This window comes from Bos mutus, chromosome 6 (assembly GCF_027580195.1).
Source record: "Bos mutus isolate GX-2022 chromosome 6, NWIPB_WYAK_1.1, whole genome shotgun sequence".
Classification (NCBI taxonomy): domain Eukaryota; kingdom Metazoa; phylum Chordata; class Mammalia; order Artiodactyla; family Bovidae; genus Bos; species Bos mutus.
Window position 1 is genome coordinate 14,967,239 of NC_091622.1, and position 26,358 is coordinate 14,993,596.

At 37.2% G+C, this 26,358-nt stretch overlaps 1 protein-coding gene, 1 long non-coding RNA gene, 1 other non-coding gene and 1 pseudogene across 10 annotated transcripts in view; 3 read left to right on the forward strand and 1 right to left on the reverse strand.

Moving 5' to 3' along the window:
- Positions 1 to 26,358, forward strand: part of LOC138988210 (uncharacterized) — a 141,868-nt gene that overhangs the window by 87,139 nt on the left and 28,371 nt on the right. For 2 of the 8 annotated variants that reach the window (XR_011464457.1, XR_011464453.1), the window contains exons 3-6: positions 4,437 to 4,483; positions 6,787 to 6,880; positions 14,276 to 14,397; positions 23,977 to 24,007. This is a non-coding gene — a long non-coding RNA (uncharacterized lncRNA). Of the gene's footprint in view, positions 1 to 4,436; positions 4,484 to 6,786; positions 6,881 to 9,959; positions 10,061 to 14,025; positions 14,089 to 14,261; positions 14,398 to 23,976; positions 24,008 to 26,358 lie in introns of all 8 variants that reach the window. The other 6 variants (XR_011464460.1, XR_011464456.1, XR_011464455.1 and 3 more) reach the window with 5 other exon arrangements.
- ENPEP (glutamyl aminopeptidase) overlaps positions 1 to 26,358 on the reverse strand; it is an 80,134-nt gene that overhangs the window by 40,055 nt on the left and 13,721 nt on the right. The window contains exons 3-10 of the mRNA XM_005896222.3: positions 23,945 to 24,076; positions 11,438 to 11,558; positions 9,980 to 10,134; positions 9,687 to 9,800; positions 6,777 to 6,911; positions 4,400 to 4,465; positions 1,626 to 1,691; positions 1,336 to 1,487 (exon numbers count right to left, since the gene is read on the reverse strand). Of these exons, the coding sequence (XP_005896284.1) occupies positions 1,336 to 1,487; positions 1,626 to 1,691; positions 4,400 to 4,465; positions 6,777 to 6,911; positions 9,687 to 9,800; positions 9,980 to 10,134; positions 11,438 to 11,558; positions 23,945 to 24,076 (941 nt within the window). The remainder of the gene's footprint in view (positions 1 to 1,335; positions 1,488 to 1,625; positions 1,692 to 4,399; positions 4,466 to 6,776; positions 6,912 to 9,686; positions 9,801 to 9,979; positions 10,135 to 11,437; positions 11,559 to 23,944; positions 24,077 to 26,358) is intronic.
- On the forward strand, positions 14,854 to 15,229 carry LOC102285063 (cytochrome c oxidase assembly factor 6 homolog pseudogene; annotated as a pseudogene).
- TRNAS-GGA (transfer RNA serine (anticodon GGA)) lies at positions 16,629 to 16,700 on the forward strand. The gene has a single exon. It is a non-coding gene; the product is annotated as a tRNA-Ser (tRNA).

Sequence of the window (26,358 nt, forward strand, 5' to 3'; positions counted from 1 at the left end):
GGTTTTTATCATTTTGTACTATGGACTCAATGGGGCTTTTTAATCAGAATCCTTGTGTCTTTTATTATTTCTTTGATATAATATGCCCATTAAGTTTCTCTGTTTTCCTTTTTTGAGAGACTTCTATTAGTTGGTGCTAGGGTTTTTTCATATTTATCTTCTCTTTCACATTTGTCAGTTCTGTGTATGCTTGTCCTGTACTTTTAGAGAATTCTCCAAATTTATTTCGAATTGGTCTATTAATTTCTTTGACAACTGAAATTTTAATCTTTCATAGCTCTTTTATATTTTTAGTTTGTCCTTTCAAAAACAATCTGCTCTTAGTTAATGTGTATAAGAGCTTTGATCTCAATATATTTCATAAATTTTTTATTTCAATTATGTCTCTTATTGAGATGGGTTTATTGTTTATTCATGTAAGATTTTAACTTTTATGTTTTTTAGATTTTTTTCATGCATCTTGTTATCTTTGATTGTTCATTCATGTTTAAGAAGGACTAAATTGATTATTCTTGGTGTCTTGTATGTAACCCCTCTACTGTTGAGAAGAGAGGTGTATTTTTGAGACAGACTTTTCCGCTGAACAGGAAGTCTGACTAGAGGCTCTGTGTATGTATGAGTGGAGCTGGCAGCTCCAGCCCATTCATCCTACAAATGCCACAAGGAGGAAAGCTTTACTCTGAGTGTACCCACCAAATGGAAATTCTTAGCTTTCCTCCACTGTTTTAGTCAATTTGTTCAGGGGAAAAAAAAGCCCTCTGGGTTTTGCTGGGTCATTGCCAGACTTTTGAGAGCTCTGTGCAGAGGAAAGAAGGGCAGTCAGTGAAGGGAAAGTGGAGGGAGAGGGGTCTGGCTAATGCAATGGTCCCGGGTGCAGACTTCAAGTTAACGTCCCTTCTTTCAACCTCGCTTTCACTCCTGCCGTCCACTCAGTGCTGACACTGAGCCCAGGCCCATCTAGGGTAGGGGAAGTCAGCTTCCACCTCTGCTCAAGCCTCTTTTCATCTGGCTGCACCTTCTCAGTTTGTTTTCTGTCTATATTCCTCCCTCTACTTTTCTTCATCTAGGAACTTCAGAGTTCCTCTCTGTTTTCTTTACTTCTCTATTTCTTTTAGTACTTCTATTTCCTTTTTCAGTCATTTCCGGGAAGAATAAGACTTGCATGCACATGCTCAGTCCACCATTTTGAACCAGAGATGACTGAGCTATTTCTAAATGTCTATTTCCATAAAGACACTGTGCTTATGAATCAGGTACCAAAGAACAAGTTCTAAATGAATTGCTGGTATTTCCATCAAATTTCTGCTTCCCCTGAAGTGCATTATAGAGTCTTACCCAAAAGCTGAATGTGGCTCAGAAGCATTAGCTCTCGGGTCCAGTAGAAAGCGTTTTTGTGTGATGTTCTTCATATTGTCCACATTAAGTACAGGGTAACCCATCTGATTGGTCCAGGTGTCCATTACTTCTTTCACTGGGAGATTACTTGCCTAAGATTAAAAAAAAAAAAATAGAGAACAATCAATCAACAAATAAGGGGAAATAAAAGGATAGAATAATCAGATAAAGAAATGATTGATAAATCATTTGTTAATCAAAGAAATTTTTGAGGATATACTTCTCATTACCTCTTCAAGTGCTGCCCAGAAATCTGAAGTTTTGGCATTCTCAAATTTGTGTTTTTTCAAGTAATTCTGCATGTGAAAGATAAATATTTCAGAAGTCAGTGTTTGCTTTTTCCATACCTTCACAACATGAGTGAACCTTTCAACAATCTCATTCTAATGTATAATATAGCAAGTATACCTGGAATGAAAATCGAATGATATTCTGTATGTAAAACATTTCATAACCTATAAAAACACTGTACAAATAATGATTTATTTGTAAAGCATAAGAAATACTTTTATTATTAATGAGATAATTTTTTTTTTTAGTCTAATGGAATTGTGAACAGGAGAGGGAAAGTTTGACTTGTTCAGGATATACAATGCAAGGTACTCAGCAGACAGTCAGCAGACTGTAACATTTTTGATCTGCTAGGGAAAAAAGACTCATGATTCTGTGATGTTCACTTATTAGTGTTAAACTGTCCACTACCAGCTGTATCCCTTACCTTTATTTACACCAGTAGTGTTTTCTCATCTCAGACACTAGACGGCCCCATCACTCATGAGTGGTTTAAGTGATATGCAAAGATAAAAACTGGTAAGCTTGGCTGTAAGCCAGGGCTCTCAGCAAACTTCTTCCATAAAAAGCTGTAAAGATTTTAAGTGTTGTGAGCCATATAAGTCTCTGTCACAACTACTCAACTCTGCCTCCATAGCCCCAAAGCAGCCAAGATAATATGTAAGTGAGTAATCGTGGCTGTCTTCCAGTGAAGCATTTATGCACTGATATTTGAATTCCATGCAATGTTCACATGTCATGAAATATGCTTCTTTTGATTTTTGCCAGTCATTTAAAAATGTAGAAATGATTTTCATTTGCAGACCTTACAAAAATGGGTGGTGGACTGGATTTGGCCCAGAAGCTGTATTAGTGGTTTGCAGATTTTTGTTCTAAAGAAATGAATATACAGTCTTTGGAATAATAATCATCATGATGATAATGGATAAATTGGGGAAATTACTCACTGTAAAGTGTAAGCCTTCATTTTTCAAATACTTTTACAATACAGATACAAAATATTTTTACTAGAAGGTCCCCCTTTTGTCAGTTCTGGTCCCCAAAGCTCTCTGCATATGAGTTTTCAGGGATACTGTGATATCCCTAAAGAAAATTCCTAGTCTTCTAATCTCATAATTGGGCACTACTTGTGGTTCTCCAGGAAACCTCCCAAAATTCCTGCTGTAATTACTTCTGTTATGCTCTAGAATTGTCCTGTTTAAAATATGGATGTCTTTGATGGAAACAGAACCTTCTTAAGTGGTCTTTGAATCTTCAAAGAAAACAAACCAGTGGTTGACTTTGCACATAATCATTTTCACTCTAAGTTGCTCTAACTTTCAAGACGTGCTATTCCTAAGTCATGTTATCTTCTAAATTCCTTTTTTTAGCCATGGAGAGATAATACAATATTACCAGGACTGCTCCAAGATACCTGGGAGAGGGTTGAAAACAGTTTGAAACGCTGCCTTCCTGTTTGTTCTTTTGGTTGGTTGCCTGCTCAGCACTGCCGCTAGAGGGCAGGCAAAGGAAGGGAGAGGAAATGAAAGGCACATCAGTTCAGTTCAGTCAGTTCAGTCGCTCAGTCATGTCCGACTCTTTGCGACCCCATGAATCGCAGCACACCAGGCCTCCCTGTCCATCACCAACTCCCAGAGTTCACTCAAACTCACGTCCATCGAGTCGGTGATGCCATCTAGCCATCTCATTCTCTGTCGTCCCCTTTTCCTCCTGCCCCCAATCCCTCCCAGCATCAGTCTTTTCCAATGAGTCAACTCTTCGCATGAGGTGGCCAAAGTACTGGAGTTTCAGCTTTAGCATCATTCCTTCCAAAGAAAGGCGCATGTTCTTTATCAAATTCGTTCCAGAGTTTTGTATAGATCATTCTTTCTTAGTAAAATAATTGGATCCTTGAAATGGTAATGAATATAATTGTAGCTACCTGTTGATGATTTTTAGTGAATAGTATCTTCTTAAAATTAATTTAGAGGAACTTCTTTGCATAGTCACAGTGTCTTGTGCTGAGAAACGTGCAATCTTGGGACTGAAAGGAACCTTAAATACTATTTTATACAACTCTCACATTTTGGGGGTGAAGGAAACTGGTGTCTAGAGAGGAGAAGAGATTTGCCTGAGATTACAGTGAAGAGACTTCTGAGTCCTGGATCAGTTTGTGTGGTTTTCATCACTGTTGTTACTGTTTTTTAAATTAGTTCCTTGCTTCTTCTGAGTGAGAGGGTTACAGCTTATAGTATACTAAAAGTAACTAATTTTACCTAGATTAGTGCTTTTGACTATTCTATACTGACATTTTCTTCTTCACTTTGAATAATCACAATATAGTCATTCTAGTCAAAAGTTCATGATGACCTCGATCTCTCGATAATAGTCCCTCAGTTGTTACTGGTAAGAACAAAATGAAACAAACAGTGTTTCTACTACTAATATCTTAGGAAGGGAAAGGACATTTTCCAAGCCCTAGCCCTGTAAAGGATATCAAAAATAACTAGGTAATCCGTTTAACTTCTCTGTGAAACTTTGGCTAAATGACAGTTACAGACCCAATGTATGTAACAGACTGTATGTGAAATCGCTTTTTTTGAGTTTGTAATATTATCTATTCCTGAACGAGGAAAGTAAAAGGGGAATTGTCCTTAATTAATCACATATCTTAACATTCATCAGCCACATACCAGTGTAGTTTTTTCATAGTATTAAAAGTAATAAATCATACCTGACATCCTATTTGAAATTTCTCTCGTGTTATCCAGTTTTCAAGCATTCTCAGAATGGAAGCTCCCTATGATGTAAAAGAATGGTAAGTAAAACTAATATAGGATATATAAAAGAAACAAATATCAGTGATCTCTATTGGGACCAGTATCTCATGACCATATTTGTGGGATAATGTCTTCAAGATGACTCTGCTAAATGGTTATCAATCTGTGATTCTAGGGTGAAAATACCATCTGGCATACCTCCATATCTATGCTTCTGAAATAACTAAAAGGCAGGAAGAAAAGGATACAAGGGCCATCCTTTCACGAACCTGAGGTTCAAATAATTATTGCACTTCACCACATGAACCAGTAGATGGGGCTTTCCTAATGAAAGAGAAACTTGGGAAAAAAGTATTAAGTCATCTTTGAACAAGGAAAGCATAAAATTCTGGATAAAATTCAGGATAAAATTCTGGCTGCTTCTTACGTATATTGGAATATTTGGGGAAATTATATTTAACAGAGGGGAATAAACAGTTGAGGGATTAATCAGGTCATATAGTTTAATATAGATTAGACATATAATTTCTAATATAGATTAGACATATAATTTACTGAAGCCCAGGTGGTGCAGTGGTAAAGAATCTGCCTGCCAATGCAGGAGACACAAGAGACGCAAGTTTAACCCCTGGGTTGGGAAGATTCCCCGGAGAAGGAAATGGCAACCCACTCCAGTATTCTTGCTGGAAACATCCATGGATAGCAGAGCCTGGAGAGTCTATGGAATCGCAAAGAGTCGGACACAACTGAGCACTATCCACACACAAAGACACATGATTTAGAAATCCTTCTCTTCCAAAATGGTTTCTCTCACTTGGTTTTATTTAGTCTGAAGTATCTGATGAATACCTCTGCTCTCTACTTGCTTTTCATATGTTATAAGATTAACTCTAAAACACTTTATTGGTAGATTTAAACAGCTTCCTGGTGGCTTAGTAGTAAAGAATCCACCTGCCACTGCAGGAGACCCGGGTTTGTTCCCTGTGTTGGGAAGATCCCCTGGAGAAGGAAATGACATCCCACATCAATATTCTTGCCTGGGAAATCCCAGGGACAGAGGAGGCTGGCGGGCTATAGTCCATGGGGTTGTAAAGAGTCGGACACAACTTAGTGACTAAACAACAACAATAGCCAAAATAGATTTAAAAATCAATTTTCAAGTAGCTGACCAGAGAAACATTGCTTCCTTATTTAAATTAGCAATTTTTACTGTAATTTATTAAAATATAAGTTATTTTTGTACCTAGTGGAAGGCTAAAGGCTTAGAAACATGTATTTATTTCTGACCTAATACCTTAAACCCATGGAATATCTGGGACTTAGGAAGAAGGTCATTTAATAAATATAAATGTCTCTCCATGAACTATTAGAATATACTATAAATAGATTCAAAGTTTTCATTTTAACTGAAAGATAAAAAGAATCATTGACAATGTAAAAGAAAAATGAATAAAGGAAGCCTAAAAATGCCATGAAAATATATGAGAGGGAAAGCCAAAAAATATGGTGCTGTATGCCTCAAATACTAATATATGGTATTTTTTACTCAAGCCAATTTTATCTACTATTCATTTTAATAATTATCATAGTTTGTCTTAAGTAAAACTTTGGGTATCTCCTAGAACAATAAAATGTATTAGTTTACAGAGGTTTTTGGACAACTTAGTATAGTTGGTAAACCATGAGAAGCTGAGGTAGAAAATTGACTAAAATATGCTGCATACAGCTGTGGAATATGTTTAGAGGAGAAGCTACAGGAGAAAAAGTTGAAAGAGAAAATGGGTAGCATGAAACTGCATCACTGTGGATTTTCAACACCTTTCATGGAATATTAATGGATAAAAATGCCCCATCTATGACATGCTAACAAAAGTCATTCATCTTTACATCTTATATGAAACTAGATGAAAGTAATTCCTTAAATGGACTTGGATTTAAATACTTACTGGAAGCACTCTACTAGAAAAGCTGTCCATGTATATGGCATTTCTCATTGACTACAGAAAAAGATTTATTGTCATTCAAATAATCAAATCAAATAATTTTAAGTTGGACGTTTAAAGTATAAATGTTCAGTTATCAGAATGAGAGCCATTTTAAGCAAAAGTGAAAAGAGAAACTTTAAAAAAAAATCTGATTCAGAATTCTGTGACTATGACCAGCATTGATCATTTCCACTGAAAATTGCAAACTGTGGAATATTCAGCACTGGTATAAGCTCTACACTATTTCCCCAAACACATTAACATAATCTATCCATTCTTACCATTTTTAGGCATTTGCTAAGGAAAAAACAGGAAAACATTCAAAACAGTGTCATATTTTCCCCACCTTACTATAGGAAATTCCATCAAAAACAGATGTTATTTCATCAGGAGTTGCTACAGTGACTACTATTGGGTGTGAAGACATCAAAGAATCATCCTCTTGCACAGGTAATACATCATCAAGTATCATCTGATCACGCTGAAATGACAATGAACCAAAGAAATATAGCACTTTATACTGGTTTATATATAAAAATATGTATATAACACAGATTGACTCATGTTATTTAAAGGAAGCATTAGGTGTTCAAGTAATCATATTTTGCATTGATTTTTCTACACTGATTCCATTCCCTTCCCTTACATATAATTCCTTTGACTTTGCCCCTATATGGCTGGCCAAGAAGACACAAGCATTTATAAATTCTGTTTCTGCTATTTCTTTATGACTTTCAGACATGTGCCAAACTTTTCAGGCTCTGTTTCCATATCTGTGCAACAGGAATGATGGTATCACCTCACAAATTTGTCTGAGAAGTAAGGAAGAATATTGATTTGCCAAAAATGGATGTTTTAGGGGTCTTTTCTGCCAACTAATCGTTGGAATTTGGATGATTCATTGTTGAAGAAAATACTAACTTTTGCATTAGTTCTAATAGTTACCTTCTCATTCCAACCCTAGGTTTTCACAGCAAAATAGAGTGGTTGAGAAGTCTAGCCCTATAGTCAAGCTTTGTGGATTCAAAGCTCATTTTTCTCGACATGTAAGCTTAAGTAATTTCCCTCACTCATTAAATAGGAGTAATGATGGCAGCTACTTTTCAGAAACGTGCAGAGGATTTGATGAGACAATGCATGCAAGCATTTGACATGGTACCTGGCACAGAGTGAAATCTTAGCACATTAGCTGCTATTATCATTTTGATTCTTAGTTAGAATCTGAAATCTAGCTCTAATAAACCACGACTAATAAAAAATCAAAAGCTTTATTGGTCTTACTTAATCAAAAAATATTTCCAAAAGGGAGGATGCTATATTAGTGTACATTTTCCAAGGTTGTGAATTCCATTTATAATAGGCAGGATACTATCGTCAAATGATGACTGTCAATCAAGGTAATTTGATTTAAATTTTGATTTTTGTGCCCCTAAAATGTTTTGGTAAGAAGAAAGAATCTTATTCTCAATGTCAGTAAATTTGACTCTAGTCTTGGTCGTGTTACCAATTGTCTATGTAATATTGCAAACTTATATTACTTCCTGGGCATCAGAGTTTTCACCTGTGAAATGAGGCTCCGCTGTTGTGGTACTTAGCAAGCTTTCTTACAATGCATCTTTGTTCATCTATCCCTTCCACCACCTAAATTGGGAGTGTTTATAAGGGCAGGAAGTGTGTGTGTTTTATTTAGTTTTGGGTCCTCTATAGTGTTCATTGAATGAAGAATGAATGAATGGATGAAGAATGAATGAGTTGGATCATATGATTACATTTCATTTAAGAACTGAGTACTAAATTCTTCTAATATTTAATTGGTGTTTTTGAAACATTAAAAATTAAATGTTAAAATATTACATATTATGCATAATATAGCAATATTAAAATGTTATAATTTCTTATATCTTGATATACAGAGGGTTACTTTATAAAAAGTAAAGGAGAAAATAACTTTTAATTTATATAGTTTAATTTCAACAAATTACAAAATCAGCATTTTTCAACATAAATGAATGGTCTTCAGCTAGGGGAATTTTGTCCCCTAGCTGACATATGAAAATATGTGGGGAAATTTTGGTTTTACAACTGGGATGGAGAGTTACTTGAATCTAGTAGATACAGGCCAGGGATGCTGCTAAATAGCCTACAATACACAGAACACCCTCACTACAAAGAAATATCTGGCCCTATAGTTCCAGATGAAAAATCCTGATGTAGATTAAATTTTAAGGAAGCAATTGTTGCAAATTAACTTTTTTAGTTTTTAAACCAGGTTATGCAAACTTAGACTTCAAGCATAAAACGGTCTTCTCATTCTGTCCAGGAGAGGGCAGTAGTCTACACAGTAGACAGCCTTGTGTAACTCTTCTTTCACATATCTACATGTTTATACTTTTATATATACAAACTGATAAGCATACGCTTCCCTGGTGGCTCAGATGGTAAAGCGTCTGCCTGCAATGTGGGAGACCCAGGTTTGATTCCTGGGTCGGGAAGATCCCCTGGAGATGCTTACACCATCTAAATACACTTGAAAACAGATATAGCTTTTCAGGAAAGCAGTATCTGTAGAGTTCATAGAAGGCTCTGTTCCAGGCCCCACGGGGACACACAGTTAATGTATAACACACAGGTAATTAATAGTACCTGTATAACACACAGGTAATTATAGTAATTACCTGTACATTTTTCGGGGCGCTTTTAAGCCTACAAAATAGAGAACAATGTTCTTCTTTAATGGAAGAGAGAACAGACTCAGAGAGCATATGTAACTTGCTCCAGGTCACATTCCCTGTAACACACCTTAAAATGATGCATCCAGGATTTAAGCCTGAGTCTAACTACTACGTTTATGTGCTTATCTCTTCGCCACATCATTTCAGCAAACTGTGTAAGGGAAGTCATTTTTAAAATTAGGCTTAGACGTTTTTCAAAGGGTTAGACCTACAGATACTTTCTTGAACACACAGTTCACATCGTTTAAGCTAGATATTTTTTCCTGCCTTGGCGTATGTTCTTGAATGACTCTACCAATGACATCCTAGGCTTGTGGTGTTCAGTTGCTCTCTAGTGCTTGGGTGTAGGCTCTGAGCATGGTATAGTCACGGGAGCCAGCTGGCTCCACCCCATCCTCCCAGTACAATTCCCAGTTCAGTACCGCACATGGTCCCTAACTCAGGGCCACTGTCATAGTCCAAAGTCTCCAGTCTGCTTGGCACGAGCATAATAGAGATTTGAAGTTTATGTGTTTCAAGCTCACCATTTGCCAGTCTTTTTCTGCATAGGCTACTCCCAGGTACTCAAAGAAGGAAGCAAATCCTTCATTTAGCCACAAGTCGTCCCACCATTCCATGGTCACAATATTTCCAAACCACTGCAATTATAAGCAATAAAGAGATAGTTAAATTCCCATGCCTGTGGTACAGAGGCTGAGAAATTTTCAATATAATAATTTGTTCATGTAAGTTTTGTAATGACACAGAAGTAGCAGACATCATACTCAGCATTTATTTCCTGCTTTATTTCTCCCTAGTTGATGCTAAGATTCTATACCTGATGCACAAGCTCATGGGCTATCACAGCAGCCACCCTCTGTTTGTTTGATGAGGCAGATTCATCAGGGTCATACAGCAGGTTTGTTTCTCTGTAAGTGATGAGTCCCCAGTTCTCCATAGCCCCAGTGCCGAAATCTGGAATAGCAATTTTATCTATGGAAAAAGAGTCCAGTGAGAAATACATTCTTTCCATTTTGTTCATAACATTTCTTACCAAATTAAGTTCTTTAGATGAATGTTTTTTAACAGGCTAAAAATAATTTTTCAGAGTGAAAAACAATCATCTATTTGTATAAACTTTTTAGTCTTTAATGTGCTCAAAATTTCCATGGAACTTTTCCTGTTGACTCCAGAAATCAGTGTCTTTTATTTTTTAAGAATATGATTGGCAATGCTCTTTTCAAGTCCTCTATAATTTTATGTCTTCTGTTTCTTTCTGTATTTCATTTTTATTTGCTTTTTTCCCAAGCGTCTGTTTTGGAGGATATGCTGTAAGAAATAAATTGGTGAGAATTCCACTTTCCAGGTTATCAAGAGTGGTACAAGAGAAATAAACAGAAAAAGACTTTTAAATTAATGTGCTTAATATTTTATTAGATATTAAGCTGATTTTTGTGAAGTATTTCTCTTTCTGTCTCCTTCTCTGATAGTTGTGAAGCAATCAAAAGAAAGTGGGGAGGAGCTTTCACAAAGTTTTTCACAACCATAGCCATTCCCATGTAGAGAATTTGGCATTCCAATTGCTTTGCATTGGTAATTTATTAAAGTAAAGGCAGAAACAGAAAAAGAGAAAGTCAGTTGTTGGTGGTTGGTTTTTTTGTTATTGTCTTCATTTCATCCCTACAGTCATCTGTATGGGTGTTACATTTACAGTCTTTGCTGATACCGCCCAAACTTACTAATAAAGAGTTTCTGATTATAGCACTGTTTTTATTTTCAAAAGAAAACATGTTCCCCTATCCTTCATATTAGAAAAAATATTTATAGTAGGAGCACCAGTTCATTTTAACTGCTGGAGAATCTGGAATTAGTCTTGTACAATAATGGAGAGACTGGAAGTCCATAAGACTGACTTATGTATTTATCCCTATTATTTATTAACTCACTGATGGCAGAGAGGCAATGTAAGCTATTGGGATGGGTACTAATTTTGAAATCAACAAATCTAGGTTGTTCTTTCTGGCTCCACCATTATCAGTGTCTGTAGTTTAATCTTTATTTGGAAATAAAATACTGTACATTTATCAGGTAAGAAGAGAGAATAGACATTAGTCTTGGAGGAATCCAGAATGAATCTTTCAGCATCCAGTAAATATTAGACAAAGAGTGTAGGCATATGATAAAAAGACTAACGAATAACCATTAACTCAGGATGCTAAAAGTGGAGGAAGTGAGTTAACTTAGATGAAAACAAAGGCAATATTAAAAATAAGAAAATAAAAAAAATGGTTCTCACCTAATTTAGGAAGAGAATAACTCATAGCAAAGTAGTCTTCAAAATAGTCAAACACACTTTTAGTTATGTTTGCAGCATATTCAGCTGTGTGCTTTTGCTCTGGCTGGACATATATAGTGAGCTATTAAAAAACAGAAAAATTCAGTGAAAATTCTTCATTTGGTAAAACACAAAAACTATGATACATGACATAGTAGAAAGAAGGTGGGCTTCGGAGCAGACAAGTCTAATTGAATCCACGTTCTGCATGGCCTTGGGCAAATCACTTCACATCTCTGAGACTCGGGTGTAAAGGAGAAGAATACTGCCTAACTCACTGAGTAATTTCATCAAGGACTGTAAATAACGTAAGACACAATGGTTGGCGTAGTGTATGATATATTTGTAAAATATTATTACTTTTTTTCCACTTAGAGCATATATTGTCATCTTAATATTTATGTATCTATCTATGTATCTCTGTGTAATTTGTCTTTGAGGAAATAAGGCATATGATTTTTCTTATCTAAAGAGGCCTTACATACATGTTTTCCATTTATGCTTTTCTTTGCCACCAAATTACCCTTTTGATATTTTAACTGCTCTACTCCCAGAGTCCAAAATACAGTGATTCAAAATTTTCATAAGACGGAGGCATCTTGATAAGCTACATCTCTAAATACCCAGGATATTATTTTATGCCATGACATAATTTATAAATCAAACCAAGGATAGACTTTTGACTCCCCAGTTCTAAGCATGTATAACCCAGAGTAGCCAGCACAATATTGGAGGAGAAAAACAATATTGAAAAATTGAAACTATCTGACTTCAAGACTTACTGTAATGCTACAGTAATCAAGACAACGTGGTATTAACAAAACAATAGAAAAATAGATCAGTACAACACAATAGAGAGCCTAGAAATAGACCCACACAAAAATAGTCAGCTGTAGTTTGACAGAGGAGTAAAGGCAATACATCAGAGCACAGATAGTCTCCAAGAAATGATGCTGGAATAACTGAATATCCACATGGAAAAAAGTGAATCCGGACACAGCCCTTACGCCCTTCACAAATATTAACTTAAAATTGATTGCACACCTAGATATAAAACTTCTTAAAGATAACATACAAAGTCTATCAATAGATGATGTTGGATATGAAGGTGATTTCTTAGCTTCAACAGCAAAGGCATCATCTATGAAAGGAAAACTGATCAGCTAGGCTTCGTTAAAAGTTTTGCTCTGTGAAAGGCAGTGTCAAGAGAATGAGAAGACAAGGCATCGACCGGCAGGAAATATTTATGAAAGGTCCACCTGATAATTAATTATTATCCAAAATATACAAAGAACTCTTAAAGCTCAACAAGAAGAAAGCAAACAACCTGATTTTAAAAAATGGGTCAAAGGCCTTAATGGACACCTCGTCAGGGAAGACATACATATGGCAAGTAAGTATGTGAAAAGCTGATTCATATCATATTCATCAAGGAGATGCAAATTAAAATAACAATGAGATACCACTACAAACTTACTAAAAAGCCAAAATTCAAAACACCGACAACACCAAATACTGATGCGGATATGGAACAATAGGAACTCCTATACGCTGCTGGTGAGAATGCAAAATAGTACAGCCGCTTTGGAAGACAGTTTTGGCAGTTTCTTATAAAATTAAACAGACTTTTACCATATGGCCCAACAATTGTGCTCCTTTGTGTTTACCCAAAGGAGTTAAAACATACCTTGCACAAAAATGTTTATATCAGCATTAGTCATAATTGCCAAAACTTGGAAGCACCCAAGATGTCTCTCACGTACCACATAAACTGTGAACAATGGAATATTATACAGTGCTAAAAAGAAACTAACTATGAAACCGTCACAGAAAAACAGTGAGGAACCTTAAATGCATATTTCTAAATGAAAGAAACCAATCTGAAAGGGCTACATACTGTATGATTCCAACTATATGACATTTTGGAAGAGTCAAAGCTATGGAGACAGTAAAGAGATCAGTGGTGGGCAGGCTGAGGGGTGAAGGGTGGAGAGATGAATAGGTAGAGCACAAATTTTTAGAGCAGTGAAAATACTCTGCATGATACAGTAATGTTGAATATTTGTTATTATACATTTGTCCAAATACATAGAATATACAACACCAAGAATGACCCGTAAGGTAAACTATGGACTTTGGGTATTATGATGGTTCGATATAGCTTCATCCTTGGTAGCAAATGTAGTGTTTGGAGGAGGCGTATTAATAATGAGGAAGGGTATGCATGTGTGGGAGCTGGTGGCGGGGGAGGTTATATAAAATCTTTGTACCTTCCTCTTCATTTAGTTGTAAACCTAAAACTGCTCTAAGAAAGCAGTCTTTTTAACAAAGTTTGTGAGGAATTCAAATGAACTGTATTTGTTGAACTTGAGGCCTGATTCTAAAACCTCAAATAAAGCAAAAGATGCAGTCATCTGGTAAGTTTAAGCCTGTCTACCTAACTAGAACTGGGGCCTCATCACTCTTTAATAAGGAAAAATGAAAAATTATGCCTACTCTTTTCCTTTTTTATTATTTCAAATGCATTGTTAGTTTTGCTCTTCTTTTAGGCTCACCCCTTTAGCCGTCTTTTCTTAGAAGTGAACAATAAGAAAGATCCAATAATTTAAGGGGTGAGTTTCTAAAATCATCTTAAATTACCAGTGGTTAGTGTTCTCCCAGATACTGGGTGATTAATATGCTTGCTTTATTTGCATAAAGTTGTATTCATCTTCATCTCCAAAGCCTACAAAGTTCACTCATTTATCATCCTTTCTTTTAAATTTCATTTTTATTTATTTTTAAGTTTTTGTTTTCCAGAAGAGGTGGTACATTTCCTTACTGCCACTGCCCTCCTGTTCTCTTTGTGAACAACGGCACGCGTTTTCCAAAATGTTAAGTAAAACCGAGGATCCCGTTGGTGGTCACTGAACAAAGCGAAGGTAATTGCCCCCTATGAAATCAAAACCATCATGTTCATATAGCATGACCATGTCATAAACTGAGATTCTCAGAATTCTTCACCGGTGAACTGATTAGTACGTCAGGACTTCCTCAGACTTTCTGTTCTCTTCTGTTAAAAAATTTCAGAAATGGTAGTTTCTCTTGACTCACTCTGCTGTCATCTACACACTCTGGACATTTATGTTCCCATAATATTTGGAGAGTGAAAGAGGGTTGAAAAAGAGGAAGAGGAGATAATAGGCAGGTCTCCCCGTTAGGTGGAGGAGTAGGGAGGAGAAAGGCTCTGTGGTTTTTCTGCCAGTATGTTCCTACTGCCCATGCTGGTAAATTGACTGTCTTCAATCAGAAGGCTTCTGAGACCCTCCTGGAACAGAACGGTAGCCCGTAAGGGTCATTCCAAGGCCAGCGAATTCACTAGCTTGAGCCCGTTAGGAATGGCAGCCCCATCTATGAAAGAAAGGCAGGCTTGTTGGGGAGCCCGCGATGAGTACTGAAAGTGTTTAGATGAGAACACAGAGGATGCTTCTAAGTGCAAGAAGTTAAGAAGCTCATTTGAATCAAGTTGTCCCCAACAGTGGATAAAATATTTTGATAAAAGAAGAGACTACTTAAAATTCAAAGAAAAATTTGAAGCAGGAGATTTCCAGCCTTCAAAAATGACTGCAAAGTCCTAGGCTGTTCCTGAACACTTCAGAAAGGTTGAAATTACTTTTTCTGGACATTCAAAAATACTTTGACTCTGGGACAATAGTAGTTTGAAAGATGGCAGACACCAAAACCTGTTTCATATATATGGTTCTTAATTTAAATGATCAAATAACAAGATTCCATTATTCAAAGTATGAAGAATTGAAATAAAATGATATGAAATATGCTTAATTTAGTAAATATATATTTTAAGAAAAAAATTAAACGTAATTATAAAAAAAAAAAGAAGCCTTCTGAGACAATGTAATCAGGTTTTCCTTACTCTCCATATTTCTCTTGTCAGCAGCAACAGGAATGCAGTGTCCTTTAATAGAGTTGTGTTCATGTAAAACCAATAAAAATAAAAGTAACACCTTCTTTTGTTTCTGAGAAACTCAGTATCACAGAGAAGTATGTTCTGTCTTTACAGTCTTGCCAGTCTGCAGATCACCGTGATTGATGACCTTTATTTTGATGCGTCATCTTTTGTGACCACAGAGATATGGTCATATTTGATCAACTTTGATCAACTGAGATAAGCAATTTGATCAACTGAGATAAGCAATCACAGAATATAAAGACATTAACCTTGTAAGAGTATTAGCCAGAGCATATCTGTGTGTCCTATCTGCTATATATCACAAACATATTTTTATTTTAAAGAGTCCTTTCTGCAGGCTTTGGTAGGAGTAGCTAACTCCCCTCCACCATCTGCTAAGCCTCAGCACTTCTGTCATGACAAAGTTCAGTCAGTTACTCCCGAATTGTCATTGCTTTGTAATAAACTATTGTTCTAAGTTTACATGCTTGCTTCACTGAGAGGATTTTTTTTAAGCATGTGACTAGCCATATTGAAATAGCATGGGTGAGGAAGGAGATATGCATGTATATTCTTTCTTCTTAACTTCTAAAAAGTCACAATGCCTTTATTATTTAAAGATTTTATTAAAGGTTAAATATAAAGGTTTTATATTAGCTTAGTAACTATAACTATCTATGAAGTTTGTAAGTCTTCAAGAACCTACCTAACTTGAATGCATATATTTAGTTTTTAGATACTAAATCCTCTAAGTGGACTAAATTACTGAGATATACCACCATTGGATACTATTGGTGTAGTAGTGTTAATCGCTCAGTCGTGTCCGATTCTTTGCAACCCCATGGACTGTAGCCCACCAGGCTCCTCTGTCCATGGGATTTCCCAGGCAAAAATACTGGAGTGGGTTGCCATTTCCTTCTCCAGGGATCTTCCCAACCCAGGGATCAAACCTGGATCTCCTGCATTGCAGGCAGATTCTTTACCATTTGATCTACAGGGAAGACCTGTTGGATACTATTAGGCATAACTCAAAGCACTGAATCTATTGAGCTAGCATCAGATGTAAAATCTATGCTTCCTGAAGCCTGGATGCAGTTGATTATTCTTTTGGGAGGTGTGCTTCATCTGTTTTATCAGTGTTGTTCTTGTTGCTTTTCTCTTATCACATGGGAAGCCTACCCAAGAAGGCTTTTAGAGGGGGCTTCCCTGGTGGCTCAGAGGTTAAAGTGTCTGCCTGGAATGCAGGAGGCCTGGGTTCAATCCCTGGGTTGGGAAGATTCCCTGGAGAAGGAAATGGCAACCCACTCCAGTACTCTTGCCTGGAGAATCCCATGGAGGGAGGAGCCTGGTGGGCTACAGTCCATGGGGTTGCAAAGAGTCGGACACAACTGACCAACTTCACGACACGACAGGAATTTTGAGAGATGGACTTTGAGTCCACAAGAATTTATTCTAATTGGTTGCCGTTACTTTTTTTTTTTTATTTTTTTTTACTTTTTTTACTTCTTTTATGTGTAATCATTATGGTTAATTATTAGTCTTACTGAGTACTTAAAAATTTCCAGGTAATGTGACACTTATCATGCACATCAATCCTATTAATCTGGCACTATTAATAATAATAATAATAATAAGTATAGTATTTCGCATCAGTAATGATATCTTTACTCCAATGCTTTCATTAGCCCAGTTTGCACGATTACAGAATCCAACGAGTTTTGAAAATCCAAAGTTTTTTTTTTAATATGTTCTCAGCAAATTAATTTGGTGGTATCATCTGACCTGAACTGAGAGAAATTTTTAAAAAATAACTTATTTTACTACAAAAGTATTGCTGTAGAAATACTACTATTTGATTATAAGGAGCTGCCCCAAGATCCCACTGCAGTTACTCAATAATACTCAATATGTGTACATATTTCTGAAAATTTCACAAATCTGAAAATTTCTGAATTCCAACATACAACTAATCACAAAGATTTTAGATAAGGATTGTAAACGTCTATCTCAAATTTTAGAGTTTGAAGAGTTTTGAAAGTAAACTTCCAGTTGTATGTATGAGGAAAATGTATACACAAGAAAAATTACGACAAAACGGCCACTAAACTTCAGCACAAAGTTTGTTTTTTACTATATTGTACTGCTTCTTTTCTCTACTCCTAAAAATGACGCCTGACTTTCCCGAGTTACAAAATAGAGACAACAACAGTACGTAACTAATAGTTGATATGAGCGTTAAATAAGCTACTGCATAAGCAATACTTGACATGTAATAGTTTTTATGTGTTCCATCAAGAACATTAGCATCATCAGAGATAATACATTGAATGATTATCCCCTGTGATTTTCCTTGTCCGTACTTCCTTGTATGTGGGATATCCACACTGTGGTACCCACATTACCATTAGGAATACTAGGAGAATGAAGAGGGAAAAAATAAAATGTTAAGTTTTTGAAGTCCAGAATAGGCTTTTCACCCCCACACAAATAAATCTGAAAGCCAAAACCTTTTGATTTGCAAGAGCCTGGTTGGAAAAGGCTTTAGCAATAAAAACAGAAGGCAAGAAAAAAAGTAAACCACAGAGTTTATGCTTTAACAATAGATCGGAAGGAGAGTGGAGGCAAGTCCAGAGGGCTGTGTGTCAATAAATGAGCACCCCAGGAGAGGGGTAGTAAGGTTGAAGGGGCAAGACTCTGGAAGGGTGTCTTAGAGTCTGAGATAAAGGCACCGAACTTGGAAAGACCATGTGAACAAAGAGGAATCAAACTGAACAGATGCTACTAGCCACTGCCACCTAGTCAGAAGTCCAGCCAGTGCCTGCCGGGTCCCCACCGCCACGCGTGAGCCCTGCAGGCTGCTGGGCCTGGGACCGTGTTTTTGTTGTCCTTGTCTGCTGAGTGTCTTCTCTGGACAGAGGTGACCCAATATCCAAGTTTGCCCAGAAATGTCCCGGGATTCTAAGTCTGTTGTTTATCTATTTACACCTCTTACCCCAGCATAATTAATAACACCTCTATTATTTATATTCTATAAATAATAAGATATTTGGTCACTCTACCCATTGACAACAGCCTGCCTTTCCACTGCCAATCATCCGTCAGACTTAGCGCCTGTTCATCTCTTGAGGTTTTTCCCTCTTATCTGAATTGTCCCAAATAGACACACTCCTTTATGTGGCCCATGACTCTTGCAGAGCCTCCTGTTTCTGTGTTTTCTGTTTTAGAAGGTGAGATCTTTGGCACCAAAGGGATGGTGTGATCAAAGACCTTAAAACGCAGTTGGGTGATGGTGGACAGTGGTGACCACCTATGTTTCACATGTCCATTGAGGCACAGATGTCTTAGCATAGTTCACTCCCTTTAGGACCTAGCATACTATTTGTGCACATAGTAGGTGCTCAATAAAGACTGACAAAATGTGGGGGAACCTCAGTTTTATTATCAATGCTGATGTAGCCAGGATAAGAAAGAGAAAAGAATTTGGTATTGTTTTTAATTCTGTAAATGCATGTTTAAGTTAGTATTACTGGATGCCATCAATGTGTTTAATTTTATAACTTTGCATGTGTGCTAACTTGCTTCAGTCATGTCCAGCTCTTTGTGACCCTGTGGACGGTAGCCTGCCAGGTTCCTCTGTCCATGGGATTTTCCAGGCAAGAATACTGGAGTGGGTTGCTTGCCGTGCCATTCTCCAGGGGATCTTCCCAACCCAGGGATCTAAGCCATGTCTCTTAGTCACCTGCATTGGCAGGTGGGTTCTTTACCACTAGCACCACCCGGGAAGCATGTCCTTCTAAATATTCTTCCAGCAGTAGATAGAAATTTGGGGAGGAGGAATACTTAGTAGAAAGGAATTGTGATATTTTGGTTCTTTTCAAGTTTTGGTTGTGATCCTGTTTTATCACAGGAATGTGACAAATTCTTCCTAAATTTTAGATTGTCCCTTATCCATCGATAAATTATTATAAATATGGAAAACCTTGGCTTGAAGTCTGGGTGACTTAGGACTATATTTTTGCTATGGCTTTGCAGTTTCAACGTGTATTCAGATCGTTGAGTCCCAGAGCTCAGCAGTCATGAGGTACTGTTTGAGAAACAGCCCAGCATCATCACTTAGGTTACACGGAACACTTACTGGCAGCTCACTTCTCATTCAAGTCAAAATTTGAGTAGTTTGATGCGTGGTGATTATCATGACTGCAGTAGAGTTTTTTTCCAAACAAATAACGTTAAAAAATCTAACTTCACAGAATCTTATATACTTCTTTGTTCATATTATTTTTGTAAATTTAAGAATAAGAATCATTAGCAATCTTCTGTGGCTTCCTGAATTAAATGCATTCTTTCAGGGAAGATTGATAGCCCTTAATTTAGAATAGTCCTTCCAGGAAAGAAATAAAAAAAAAAAACATTGAAATAAAAATGTTGTAATAATCAAACTCATTCTGAAAATGTACCACAAATAGCAAATATTTTTGAGAACATGGAGAAAAGAGAAGCGTTGTTCACTGTTGGTGGGAATGTGAGTTGGAGCAGCCACTGTGAAAAACAGTGTGGAGGTTCCTCAAAAAACTAAAGATAGGGTCACCATATGGCCAGCCATTACACTGCTGGGCATGCAGTCAAAGAAGACAAAAGCATTGATTCAAAAATATATACGCACCACAGTTTTCATAGTAGCTTATTTACAATAGCCAAGATATGGAAGCAAACTAAGTGGCCAGCAACAGATGAATGGAGAATGTGTGGTGTATGTAAAAGTGAAGTCGCTCAGTTGTGTCCGACTCTTTGTGACCCCATGGACGGTAGCCTACCAGGCTCCTCCATCCATGGGATTTGCCAGGCAAGAGTACTGGAGTGGGGTGCCATCACCTTCTCCGATATCTGTATCTGTATCTATATCTATATACAATGAAATACTACTCAGCCGAAAAGGAAAGAAATTTTGACATTTGCAACAACATGGATGGATTGGAGCGTATTATGCTTAGTGAAATGAGTCAGACAGAGGGAGACAAATACTATCTGATATCACTTACATGTGGAATCTGAAAAATGAAACAAACGTGAATATAAGAGAAAAGAAACAGAGTCACAGATATAGAAAACAAATTAGTGGTTACCAGTGGGGAGAGAGAAAAAGGGAGGGGCAAAATATAGGTAGGGGATTAAATGGTACAAACAACTATATATAAAATAAATATTGTACAAACCCCAGGAATATAGCCAATATTTTATAATAACCACAGAGTATAACCTTTAAAATTATGTACTCGTATCAGATAAATTAGACTTTAAAACAAAGGCTGTGAAAAGAGACAAAGAAGGTCACTACATAATGATCAAAGGATCAATCCAAGAAGAAGATATAACAATTATAAATATATATCCACCCAACATGGGAGCACCACAGTATGTAAGACAAATCCTAACAAGTAATATCATAAAAAACAAAGAAAGGCTGTAAAAGTGTTCCAGATTAAAAGAGACTTTATCAACATGACAATGAAATGCAATATCTGATCCTGGACTAGATCTTGTACTAGAAGGAAAAAGTGCTAAAAAAGGACACTGAGGGTCAGTTAACAGTATTAGAATACAGACAGTAGATTTAATAAAAGTATTTTATCCATGTTAAATTACTGAAGTTGACAACTGTACTATTACAGTTATTAACCGAATATCCCTATTCTTAGGAAATTCAGAAATATGTACTGAAGTATGTGGGATACTTCATGGGAATAAAAACCATGATATCTGCAGCAGGCCTTCCAAGAGTTTAGAAAAAACTTTTTGGGTGGGGAGCAGACAAATAATAAAGAAATGGGGTGAAATGATAAGAACAAGTGAAAAATCTGGGCAGAGGTTATATGGATATTATTTGTATTATTTTTGGAACTTTTCTTTAAGCTTGACATTAAAAATTAAAAATGCAAAAAAAAATAAATAAAAAAAATAAATAAAATAAAAGAAACCTAAAAAAAAAAATAATAAAATTATGAATTGCTATGTTGTACATCTGAACTTTATATGGTATTATAAACCAACTATACCTCAATAAAAGTGTAATGCAACTGACAGTGACAAAAGGAAATATGCAGAGTTAAGTCTTTTGAACTACATTCCAAACTTGGTTACCTTTTTCCCTAACAATTTTTTAGGATTGGATCGCTAATCTTCATGAGCAACAAGGACATTTTAAACATAGTGAGTGGCTCAGGTACTAATATCTGCCATTACAGGTGAGCAATTACGAAGAACATAGGCTTCGATTTGGTTTTTATTGATGTAAAGTAGTTCTTGCCAGAATGGTGACTTCAGTCAGGGTATTACAGAGTCTTGGATTGCACAGTGTAACCTGACTGTGAAAACAGGTGATACATGTTACCAGAATAATACTGTCAGAAGTGGAGTGGATAAGAACGGTTTTCTGATTTATGAAATTTCTACTAAAAATGTTGTATTACACAAAAACCAACTTCATTTGTTAGGGGGACCAGTAATATGGAGACTTTGGTTCTAGAGCATACAGCATATTAATGCTTTAATATACCCCTCCTTCTCCTGACAGACTTCCCTGGTGGCCCAGCAGTAAAGAATCCACCTGCCAATGCAGGGGACGTGGGTTCAATCCCTGGGTCGGGAAAATCCCCTGGAAGAAGAAGTGGTAACCCACTCCAGTATTCTTGCCTGGAGAATCCCATGGACAGAGGAGCCTGGTGGGCTACAGTCCCTGGGGTCGGAAAGAGTCAGACGGGACTTAGCAACTAAACAGGAACAACACTGCTCCTACCAAACAGAAATGACAGTTGCAACATAAAAGTGGAAAGCCCACAAGACATATCGGGGCTTAAAACAACATAAGCATCTCCGTGGAGTGGATAAAAATACAGAGCAGTTGGCAGGAACTAAACCTATCGGCCTATTGGGCTCTGGGTTTGGAAGGAATTCACAACGAGCTCCTGGGGGTTAGAGCCATGTCATGCTTTGAAAGTTATGTTCTTAAACTCTGACTACTATTTCTGATTGTTTTCTCATAGTTTTCTGTTTTTATTTTATGGTGGTCCTATCTTCTTGAATCTCTGAGGGTAATAATTAAAGGTTGGGTGTGTGAGAATGTTTAATCTTTATGGCTTTTTTGGTTTCTAACTATTACTATTTATTCACACTGTGCTTGGCTGTTTATTTGTCTTGGATTTTTCTCTTTTATGTTGCTTGTTTTCCTCATATGTTGTTTGTCTTAGGTTGTCTGTTTAGCTATAAGAATGTAGTACTGTGAGAATAGTGTGGGTTCCCACTGATGTTACTTTTAAGTAGATAAAAGTGGTGTGGTTTTCTTGTAATTCTCTCTGTAGTGGGAAATTGTACTGGAGCATCTGTGCTTGGGTGTTAAGTGCTAGATTTCAATCTAGAGTGAATGGGTAGGGAGCCAGTCAAATGCCAAAGAAGCAGAATTTACCTTGAATTGACATTCACACTAGATGCCTTTAAGTTCTCCTGCAAGGTTCTGTTCAATTTTGAAGAAAAGAGTCCCACAGGTTTTTGCAGGAGGGAAAACTCTGGCTACCTGTCTTCTATAGATAGGATGGAAGAAGTACCTCTTCCCTCCAGTGACTGGTGAAGAGGTAAAGGTATTTTTCAGGATATCATATTTCAGAAGGTTTACAGCAGAGTACATTGTTTGAAAAGAATTTGGAATTTGAGTCTCCACACTTGCTGGTTGTGTGATTTTGAGCAAATTACTTAAACTCATTATTTCAGTTTTCTCAATTGTAAAGTGGGAGTGATGGTTTCTTCCTTATAAAATTATATTACACAGAATAAAATGTTTCATATGTATAATATATAACACAGAGGCAGACTAACCATTAGATAGCAAGTTTAGGCCATGAGCAGAATGGGGGCCTCCCAAAAGAGAAAATTAATTAGGTAATAATTAGGTAAAAGTATTTAGTACTTAATTTTTCAAGAGAAAATTATTAAGTTCATCAAATTGATTTTTTTAAAAAAAAGCTTATTTGTATTTTCTTACATTTTTAAGAAGATGCTTTTTGAGACCTCGCTGCTGTCTTATGTTGAATTACATATTGGGATGGCACCACAAACGTCTCAGTGCTTAGCTACTTGAAGGATATTCATCTACCTCTGATCTCCTCCTTTCCCTCTGGCCTCCATCTTGGACGCCACCCAAACACAGAAACCCAATCATTTTACTGAACTGAGCATGCTCAAATATTTAATACCTTTGTGCTGATATCCTTAGAAACTAGCTTTGGATTTATAGTGAATTTTCTCCTGAAATAATTCAAGGTCATTCATTCCTGTGGCTATTTTGTTTATTTTTCACCTGGGTCCTCTCAGCTTACATTTTTCTATATTGTTCAGTGTTTCATCAGACTCACAGACCTTAGTGACTAATGGGCTTTTCTAGTGTGGGGTTAAAAAAAGACTGTTAAAAAAAAAAGTAGACAATCACAAATGCATAGGTGGTAAATTTTAAAAAATATAATGGTACTCACAGGTATCCCCCTGTTTGATATTCTCGTTACAGAGTCAAACTGATGCACTGCAAAGCACACCAGGTAAGTACTCATGGGAACAGACTTCTGGAAAGTTGTCCGACTCCATATATCATCCACCGACTCTTCTTTCTATTGAAAGCAAAAGATAATCTTTTATTTATAAAACGATCAATCATGGACAAGACAAACAAATAGTTACTCTAAACCTGGCTTTCCAGTGAGGAAAAAAAAGCTTGTCAGAGCTTAATGGTAGAAAGAAATTTTACCCCTAAATGGTGATGTTGAAAAGACTGGAGGAAAATTCATTTTATTTTTAGTACTGTGAGAGTGTGATTGAGCTATATACTGTATGAGGTTTTCTTAGGGAGAGATTCAACTTTGTGATATAAACTAGACAGGAGTTTATCTTTCTGCATTAAACACAAAATCCTGACCATAATATTTGAGCATGCACTATGACCCCTTAATGGAGAATAGGCTAGTGCTCACTCCAGTGTTCTTGCCTGGAGAATCCCAGGGATGAGGGAGCCTGGTGGGCTGTCATCTATGGGGTCGCACAGAGTTGGACATGACTGAAGCGACTTAGCAGCAGCAGCAGCACACAGGTCTTGCACACAGGAAGAACTAAGCAGGTATTTGCTAATATGACTACATGCAAGAGGGCAATAGCTGTGCCAGGCATAGCAGGAGGTCAGGATGTCTTTTCCATCTCTGGTTGTCTCCATCAGAGACCTAAGGTATGGTCACTAAAGTCACTGCCTTGGTTACCATGGAGAGAGAAGATTGTTTTACTTGCTGCAGCTACCAACTCCATCAGTCTGTTTTTCTGTCCATGCCACTTTGCCTTCCTCACTGCCAATCACCAGTCCTAATACTTCATCCATGAATACTTGCCTAATTCCTGCTGCCCATTGTGTAAACACTTCCACATGCCCTGCAGACACCCAGTGAGTCACTCTACAGTGGGAAGCTTTAGACAAGGATTAAGAGAGGGAGGCTGCATTAGAGCTTGATGTGCTTGTAGAGTGGAGAAGGCAATGGCACCCCACTCCAGTACTCTTGCCTGGAAAATCCCATGGACGGAGGAGCCTGGTGGGCTGCAGTCCATGGGGTCGCTAAGAGTCGGACACGACTGAGCAACTTCACTTTCACTTTTCACTTTCATGCATTGGAGAAGGAAATGGCAACCCACTCCAGTGTTCTTGCCTGGAGAATCCCAGGGATAGGGGAGCCTGGTGGGCTGCCATCTATGGGATCTCACAGAGTTGGACACCACTGAAGCGACTTAGCAGCAGCAGCAGCAGTGCTTGTATAGAAGAGTTGAAGCCCCAGCAGTTACTCTATGATAAAAACCTAGTAGCAATTCTGATCCCCTAAGGCTATTCACCCTCCTCCAGGGCTAGTTTCTGGAACTAGGTGAAGGTGAAGAAGTGTGTACTCAGCAAGACAAAAAGGTAAAAGTTTACTTTCTTCCTCCTCCCACCCTCACTTTATCTGTTCCATGCCAAGAATCCTGACTGCATTGTACTCTGACCCAGTCGTCTGGATCAGTGTGTCCTTTGAGTTCATCTTTTCCTCTTTCTTCTCCAGTCAAAACCCCCAGTTGCCTAAGAGTCTGACACTAGAAGAAAATTTGATAAGCTTACATTAACCTTTTTAAGCTTACATTTACTTTTTAACCTTAAAGCTTTTGTTTGCTTTTTTGAGGAATATTTGTAATTAAAGAGGATGATTTCAGTGATCATATTTCAGATAGTGGATCAGAAAGATCCACGTTCTTTTCTGGTATCGGGTAGGTATCTGCTTTTCTGGTATTGGGTGCTGCTGCTGCTAAGTTGCTTTAGTCATATCTGACTCTGTGCGACCCCATAGACAGCAGCCCACCAGACTCCCCGGTCCCTGGGATTCTCCAGGCAAGAATACTGGAGTGGGTTGCCATTTCCTTCTCCAATTTTGGTATTGGGTAGGTGACAATTATATCTAAGGATGAGCTTCACCCTTTTACATGTCAAAGATATAAGGCATAATTAACCTTAACCTTGAGGTAATGATACTGTGTTACCCAGTATAGGGTTGAGGAGCAGGAACAGAGGGAAGAGTCATGTTAATAATTATACAAACAGAATTTATGGTAGCCTGTTTTTTTTTTTTTACATTTAATGAGTACTTCTTGTTCACTAGAATACCTATGGGCATGGTGATCCCTGGAGTTGGTAGCTGTACTGCAACATTTAAGTGATAATTTTTTTGTAGAAGCCTGGTGGGCTACAGTCCATGGGATCTCGAAGAGTCGGACAGGACTGAGCGACTTCACTCACTTTTTTTGTAGAAACCAAGATGACTAGGCCCCTGAGTATTTTAAAATCTTTAATTCCATTCATTTGCCTTTAATTTGTCATGATTAGGGGATT